At 43.2% G+C, this 8,779-nt stretch overlaps 1 protein-coding gene across 2 annotated transcripts in view; it reads right to left on the bottom strand.

Moving 5' to 3' along the window:
- AFF1 (ALF transcription elongation factor 1) overlaps window positions 1-6,640 on the bottom strand; it is a 132,968-nt gene extending 126,328 nt beyond the window's left edge. For both annotated transcript variants that reach the window (XM_075090356.1, XM_075090358.1), the window contains exons 1-2: window positions 6,355-6,640; window positions 1,222-1,284 (exon numbers count right to left, since the gene is read on the bottom strand). In XM_075090356.1, coding sequence (XP_074946457.1) covers window positions 1,222-1,256 — 35 coding nt within the window. In that variant the 5' untranslated portion in view covers window positions 1,257-1,284; window positions 6,355-6,640. The remainder of the gene's footprint in view (window positions 1-1,221; window positions 1,285-6,354) is intronic.
- Between the last annotated feature and the right edge of the window lie 2,139 nt (window positions 6,641-8,779).

Below are 8,779 nucleotides of genomic sequence, written 5' to 3'. Positions count from 1 at the left end.
TATATTCCAATTGAATCAAGATAACATCTATGTACAGAACACAATGTACCCTTCAGATTCATTACAGCTGTCAGATTCATTTTGTGCTGTTATCCAATCCCTGGATGAGGCAGAAACATATGTAGGGCACTAAGCAAGTAAAGGCCCATGACTTTTGGTTTGCTTTTTGATCAGGCTGCTATACACAGTATTCCAACCAGAACCCATCCAGAAAACAGATTATTTTTTAAGGTCTAATCCTTGCAGATATATTGGAAAAAAAAATCATGAAGTTAGATGTACTTTGGAAAGTGATAGCAGAGGAGGTGCAGTAGAGAGTCTGGATGTCTTTGCAATATCTCTGTCCATGCACGCCTACCCCCTTAATGTGATTGTGCAGTGATCACTCTCCTTTCATACCTCAGGATGCAGTGTATAATGGAAAAAAAACCACTGGCCTGTGGTAATGTTCGATAAAGCATACTGGCAGTTGTAAAGAGCTAAATGAGAAAGAAATGGGAACTGCAGAAAAACAACCCCCTTGGGGGCAGGGCAGGGGCAATAAATTTTGGAAGTTAGGTGTCTAAGTGTAAAACCCTCATTGCCCAAACTTCCAAAGATGTGTGCCTGCAAGACTGAGCCCTGAGTCAGTGCAGGGTTGCCTCTCTCAACTCAAATGTGTTAAGAGTGTAGAAATGTTTGTTTTAAGGGCTGGATTGCCTCATGCAGATCACTGAGATGGCGATGCTGTCTCCTGCTACACTGAGGCTGCAAACAGGATAGGATATGAAGCACCAGGGCTGGCGCACTAGAGGTCACGGCATGATGTGCTATAAGTAAAACACCTCGATTCCATGTGCTGAGTAGAGCTTCCACAATACAAGGGGCCACTCTTGTCAGTGAGAATCATAGAATCATTTAGGTTGGAAAAGACCCTTAAGATCATCGAGTCCAACCAATAACCTATCACTACAAAGTCCACCACTAAACCATGTCTTTAAGTGCCACGTCTATGTGAGAGTCCCACTGAGACCCAGTGTCAAACACTGTTCATTTCACAACAGATTCAAGTTACAAAAGGCATCAATTCTTTGGTAAAAGACAGTATATTAAATCTGAAACTCTTCCTCTCGCACTCAGTCATCATGATTCCTGCACTGAGGCGGGGGTTATGTTTTTTAAGCCATCTCAAAATTTGTCACAGCACCTGGGAAGCCAGGATTACATCAAATTAATTCCTACCTATTGTTGCTGCTCTGGTCATCTGTAGGTTCCATTATGATGTTTCCATTTGAATCGGCTCATCTGGAAGAGAAAAAGCAGACATTCAACATCTCTTTTACATCAGAACAGCACGTTGTACTCATTAGATACCACCCAAGCTTTGCTTCAACAGTCACAAACACGAACCCAGGAACATCCTTCCTCAGAGTCAGAGGGGAGAAAAGTGAGAGCCAAATAAGCAAACATGAAAAATCTTCAGTTTCCAAAGTAGCAAGTCATTACAGTATAGTGATGTTTAGAATGTTTGTTACAGCAAATAAAATATGAAATCTAAATGTTTATTTCCTTTGTCTCTGGGTGCCTGTGCACGCACTCTGCATTTAGGTTTGTATGTGCGTTACATCCAAAATCTCCATTTTAAATTAACTCTCCAAAATGAATTTGCAAAATTAAAAGATACACAATATTCACCCTCCAACACTCTCCCAGAGATATTTTCAGAGTCGTGCAAATCCCTCAATTCTCCCTAGCAGTCTAAATCATCTATCAATTATGATCAGGGTGATGGTGTGAAATACTACACAACAGGAAGGTTAGATGTAACCTAAAGAATAGATTGCTTACCCAAGGCAGCAAATAGTTTGAATTTTTTCTGTTCCCTAGGTTGACAGCTTTCTCCACAGTCCTCAATACTGATAGACAGGCATAATCTCTGCATCAAACACAATTACAGTTCAAGAAACTGAGCTCTGGGAAACCTTGTAAATGCTGGGAATGCTCCTGTAAAACTTCTGTGTTTCAGAGAGACCTGTTACAGCCACAAACACTCATTACTATATGGTAATGAGTGTTTGCAGAAATCGGCCTTAACTGTCTAGGAACAAAATACATTTAGTAATCATCTGTTTGGAGTGGCAAAACAGCAGAAACCACCATGTGACACTGACTCTCACGGCAGGTTTTTCAAAGGACTAGCAGCTACCTAAGCCAGCATCTGTGCCAATCCCTGCTGAGCTCTTCAGCATTGAAAACAGAGAGCTAAACTGCTGCTTGATGAGTACCTGCCTCAAGGAGGGAGACTGGGTCAAGTTCTCCAGGGACATGCTATGCACAGAGTCTGGAATGTCCAGCTGGAAGTCATTGCAGTGCTCCTAAATATATAAGATCCAAACATATGGATCATATGTAGTTAAGAATAGGAGAACCAAGATATCCATTTTCCCCTTCTCCCAGCAATGACACTGCATTTAAGGTTGGCTCTTAGAGAACCACGTGCTTGGCTTGTACAGGCATGACAAACCAGGCTACTGCTACAGGCTCCAGGATATTTGGTTCAATTTTAAGAATAAGTATGCCATTAGGGCACTCCTTTCAGACAATCAAATAGCCCTCTGATGAATGGAAACATATGCGGAAAGGGGAAGGAGAGAAGTCAAAAAACAAGCATTAAAAATACAACTATAGATTAAAAGGTAACACTGGATAAAAATTCAATGCAGCAGCATTTGGGAAGCAAGGAGGAAACAGAAAAGGAAGGATGTTGCAGCAATTACTGCAAGAAAAGGAGCCCCTCGTGTCACTGTAACTGCAGTTCCACCTAGCAGGGCCCTCCGACAGCAATGTTTCAGCCATTACATAGCTAGTACCATTTTGGCTCATCACAGAAAACAAATTTCAAAGTGCTCCCCTTGTTTATGTCCAGACAAGAAGCTGAACTCGGAACATACTCTCACATAAAGCTCTTCACTCACTATATCCAACACCTATTTCTCACCATCCTGTCTGCCCCAATTTGTCTTCAGTTCACAGTAGCGCAGACAAAGCAAAGCAGAACTGATGACATCAAAATAGTTTTCATGATGCCTGCTTGCATGGGTGCCCTGTGCAGCTAAGATGTGGTCTACAAGGACTTGTGAAGAAAAGAAACATGCCTGGAAGCACAAAGACACGGTAGGCAAGCCTAGATTAAAGTGAAAGATCATCTCAGCAGAAACAAAAGATCTCCAACAGAGAGAAATATGACGGAAAATGTTTACATTTCAATTTGTGACATTCATTTGCAGTATCTCATGCTTCTGAGGGAGCAAAATGATTTATGGCAGGGAGGCAGGCTACAGTAGCATTATATGAAGCCTTGTGAACCTACTTAGAGCAACTGATACTAACCAGGAGCACAGATGCTTTGATGATTAGATGAAGCAGCTGACCTCTAGATTGTGATTTTAATCCCAGGTAAGATACCATCAAATGAGCATTCTGCAAGCCACAGAAAGACACAGGCCACTAAAGATAGGAATCCTTTCAGAAACCCACCTCAACCTGCAGCTAGAAGACTAAGTAATAGACATGCATACTAAGTTTAGAGTACAGATCTGAAAGCAAACAAACCCTTAATTTAGTTCCCTCCTACGAATCATGCAAACCATAACCTTAGCTGGTGAATAAACAGCCTTAAAAGAACAAGGTACCCACTTGAATTTAAAAGTAAATGAAGGTGGGAGAAGTAGGAAGCATGTACTAGAAGTCGTCATTCCAACTTTCGACTTTTATTTATTCAGTTCTACATTCCTGGTCTTCACATGTTCAGAGGAGTTTCCTCAGTGAATGCATGGACCTCACATTGTGATAACATAGGCAGATAGAGATGCATGCACACATTTAACTGAACAGGGTGGCACGGAAGCCTGCTCTGTCACCAACTTATCCTTAACATGGTTATAAAGAGTGCCCAGCAGTAAAATCTAGATTTCACTAAACAACCTACAAGCTTTGCAAATGCCTTTGAGGGGGCCAGGTTTTCAACCATAGTGATGCAGCATGAATTTGAGGTTGCATGGGCATTATTAATATGACATATTTCAAAAAGGTACAAATGCTTTTTGCTTTTATTTTCCACAACCAAACTTTGTTTATAAACACAAGCTTTCCTCTCTGATGTCAATTAGCCTAGCTGGTTAATTTAGTTAGGATGTATTTTCTTGTTCTGAAAGCAACTCTTCTGTTATTAGCAGTACTTTTTACTCGAAAAGTTTAAAATAGTTGCTTCCTTCACTCATTTTCAGTAATGTGTGTTGCTTCTTGCCCTGCAGCCCTCCACACACCTCCCTGATGTTACAGGGACTCTAGGATGCCAAAGTTCTCCTTCCAAGTCAGTAAGGAAGCACCCTTGCAAAAGACTGGTGGAAATAGCTTTTTAGATACCATTTTTGCAAAGCTTGTTTCTTCAGTAGGTTTTTTTGTTTGTTTCATTCTTGAAGAATTTCAGATTGCACACAAGCATTAATTTCTATTTTCATTTATACAAGCTGCTAACTTGTCCTCCAAAACTGTTGCCACTAACAGTCATGCAAAAATGAGCAATGCAAAAGGAGACAGAGTTTGCGGTATCAGAAAAGGTTACATTTTTGCTATTTGCTTTACTGAAGTCTTAGAAATAGCAATTATAACACTACTTAGGATACTTTGTAACTCTTAAATGAGACTGAGGAAAGATTAACACTACACATCACAGCATATGCTAAAGTACTATAAATAAGCCCTTGATGGCACCTGGAGAATGAAACAAAAATCACCCTGCCTCTGCAGCCACACTGCATGAGGAGACAGTACACCACCTCCTGACCATGAGGTGCCGCTCATAATCCACCCGTACTGTACCCTAGGGAGCCAAGCTCTGCTTTAACTATTTCGGTACAGATTAATCGAAAGATTAACTAAAGCTGAGGACGTGGAGAGCTGCCAGGGGAAGAAACTGTCCACATTTATCCCTAACCCCAGGTGAGCCAACAATGCCTCCTAATCGATGGGGCTGAGGGCAGTTGGGGGCTAATTACTCAAATGCCAACACCTGAGCTGCATACCTCAGCAAAACAGCCATCAGAAACTCAACACCAAGCAGTTTCTGTTCCAACGACTCCACAAATTAATGAAAAAAAAAATATATTAAGAAGTTTCTAGATTCCTCATCACAACCTAACCAAGATACAAGACTGCTTTGTGACTGACTAGATCATTACATTAAATCCCACTTTTTTTAATAGAAAACATACCTGTATTGCCTTTAAAAGGAAAGTCTGTCTAAATTAAAGATACAATCCAACACGGAGATAAATCAAACATAATTTGTGCATCTTCAACAGGTAATAAAGACATGGATTTAGCTGTGGAAGGTAATTTTATGGACTGAGAGGTGACAAATGCTCGTAAACTGACAGGAGCTCAAACTTTAATGAAAGAAAGGCAACATAGCTCTGCAAGCTGTGAAATTCACAACTGCATTCCAAAGCTTGTGGATGCAGCTGGACTTCTTAGCTGAATATTGGGTTAAGTTTGCCACCAATAAGCAATTTTCTACCAATCTACCAGAAGATGTATCCAAATTTAATGTTATTTTGTATTTCCCATCAAACTATCTGGAAGCAAGTAAAACATACAGATAGTACCATGGCTTAAAACTTACTAATAATGAAAAGCCAACCTTATAAATGCACCAACCTTATAACCCAAAATAGATTGGAATGCTGCAACTAGTAATCATGAACAGAAAAAAAACCTGTTAGAGGTGAGTCTGGAAAACTTCGACTCTGTATCCCAGGAATTGCAAAAAGTTTTAAAACAGCTATTCTCATAGACAGCCACAGCATCCAGGGAAATGAAAGCAGGCACCCAAGTGGCCCTCGTCTGCATGTTTACAAGTTTCTTACAGCACTGTATTTGGCAAAACTGATTTCTCTATCCCTTAGCTGGACATATTTATATTCCTCCTCTTTCTACCTTTCTCCATCAAACCATGGGCAAACAGCTCCTCTGATGGAACACGGAAGCTGCTTGGAAAGTTAAACTGTACGTACCCATCTCAAGAGTTTCCCTTCCCTTCAACACTATTATTACTAATACGGGTATGATATTATTACGGGCAAAACTTGATGTATTTGCATACATAAAATTATTTGAAGGGACATCTCAATGTACAGTCACAGAAAACTCTGGATTATTACAACTAAAAAAAAAAAATAGTTTTGACTTCACTTCAGCACTTTGGGATTTTCCACATACGCTTTTACCAGCTTCCTCTAGAGTCACAGAGTACTACAGCTCAACTGTAACACCGACTAATACCCATGCCCGAGTGGGAATAGTGCTATTACTCACCTGAGCAGAAATACCCGGGATAAGCTCCTTGCCCAAGCAGATCCCAAGCTAACAAGGTCCCACTTACACAACGGGGGGAGGCGGGGCAGGGGGCGAACGGGCGGCGCAGGCTGTGCGGCAGTCGGGCAGAACTGTCGGGGAAACGGGATACAACCCCGATGAAACACCTTCCCGCGAACACGCCGGGTTTCAACTTATCACCTTGCTAACCTAAGCAGTCACAGCCCTTGTGTGCCTAACCGCACTTTCCACGTAGTAACGCAGCAACTCTGAGCCGCCAACTGCCGCACCACAGCGGGCCGTGCCGTTGCAACGCTCGCCAAGACGCCGCAAGCGCTCGCGCGGGCGGCCGGACACCGGCCGGACACCGCCCCGACCCCCGCCTGGGCACCGCCCGCCCCATCCGGGAGCAGCGGCGGCTGCTGCCGGGGCCGCTCGCCCCCGCCGGCCGCTCCTGCCGCGCGGGCAGTGCCGGTGGCGCCGGGGCAAGCCGCCCCCCCGCCGGCCGGGCCCCGCCCCCCCCGAGGGGCTCCGGAAGCAGCTGAAGGGCGGCGGCGGCCCCGCCGCGCGCTCTCATCGCCCCGTGCTGCGCTTTGTTGACACCTGGGTGAAGAATGGGTTTGAAAACTGCCCTGCAGGCTCGAGCAAAAGGCAGGACGAGAGCACGATTCCAGTGAATCCAGCAGCCCAACAGAAAGAAACCGTGCTTCTTCCAGAACTAACTGCCTCACCTTTTCCTTCAGACGGTGAATCAATGTTGCTAATTTGAAACTGAGGCTGACGCAAAAAATCGGTTATTTTCTGAGGGGAAAGGGATGCAGGCTGATTTTCTACCCTAGAGCACTGCAACCCTCACAGTACCTCCCACCACAGCTTTGCAGCCACCTTGACGGGTGATCGCCTCACCCGAGTCACAGGGAGCGCTCCTCTCCACCAGGACTCCTAACCAGCTTCCAACCCACTGAAGCTGACGGTACTCGCTTAAGGGCGTTGTTTAGTAAAAGCACAGAGGAGCTGCTGTAGTTCTTATCACAGAAGAGGGTACAAAGCGTTGCTCTTAACACAGATCTGATTTTCTTCTCTCAACTGTCTCTTTTCCAGCAGTATGAGCTTCTGGCAGTACAAAGACCAGAAACAAGTGTGCTTTGGGCTGCCAGTATCATCCCCCTATACTACACTATTAACAGGCTACGAAAGAAAGGTTATAGCTCAGAAAGGTGTTACCTAGCTAAGAAATAAATGAAGAGGAGATGGAAGAATGTGCTGTCCTCCCTGGGAAGAGAGGTGTACTTTGGGGGGGAAATAAAAGGCCCTTTGGCATTGCTTTTTAATGTCATTGTAGGGTCAGACAACAGGGGCTGCTGTGTAGTGCAAGGGCTGCTGGATGCCTAGATCCTCCTCTGCCTCAAGGACTACCTAATACCTACACATTAAAGGTTCAGGCATGCCAACCTTACCTAAACAAACTCTTTCCAATTAACTAGTAAATTTTCATGCACAGAAGCAAGATGCAATGAAGTTACTTTATCAAAGACGTGCTTTCCCATCATCACACAAGTATGTGTGCAAGACTTGTAAGTTCTTGTCTTGTACTTCTGCTCAAACTCCAGAAGCAAATGAGGAGGATCTTATCTTCAAATGTGTTGTGTGTTCCTAAGCAGTTCATTAGTGTGGGAAGCAAAACAGTAGCAACAAAAACACTGGGAGAGCTGATGGACCGAGAAGCCTCTTGGACATAAATATTGTCTTGCCATCCGCCTTTTTTTTTTTCCTTTTAACAAGCAAACATTTTCACCACATGACTCATATCAGACTATGCGAGAACTGCCTCTACACATACATATGCAGGCTTCATCACAAATGAGAGATGTTCCTAAAAACTATGCCAGATCCTGCAGATAGATCTTTGGATGTATATGCTGCTTACACACAGGAGAGAAACCTTACCAGAGAAAGCACTTCCACAATACTCTCTGCTTCACACAGCTTCCTGTAGGCCCTCTTGATTTACTGAACAGGTCAGGCCAATAACTAAACAGTATGTGAAATTTATCTCATCACAGATCCTGCAGTAAACCTACCTCATACTGGTAAACACTCAATGAAGGCATGACCAGTGCCTAGGCACTTGGCTCCTACAGTCAAGTAATTACGAGCAAATAGCAACTTTCAGGAAATACAAGAGCATAATACCACCATGAGGTCTTACAGCTAGGAAGACAACACCTAATACAACCTTTGTTTCAGTAGCGTAATATTTCTTCAGCAGAAATTCTTTCCTAGCAACAGCAACTATGTTAGTGACAGCTATTAGTTTGAAATGTATGGAAGAACAGGAAAATAAGTAATTCATTTAGTAACATCTGTGTACCCTAGGACGTTCCAAGTCTAAATTCAGACTCATTGGAGTTAAAATGAAAATTTT

This window comes from Phalacrocorax aristotelis, chromosome 4, assembly GCF_949628215.1.
Source record: "Phalacrocorax aristotelis chromosome 4, bGulAri2.1, whole genome shotgun sequence".
In the NCBI taxonomy this organism is placed as follows: domain Eukaryota; kingdom Metazoa; phylum Chordata; class Aves; order Suliformes; family Phalacrocoracidae; genus Phalacrocorax; species Phalacrocorax aristotelis.
Note: the sequence above shows the minus strand (reverse complement) of the source record. Positions and strands in the feature narration are given on the sequence as shown.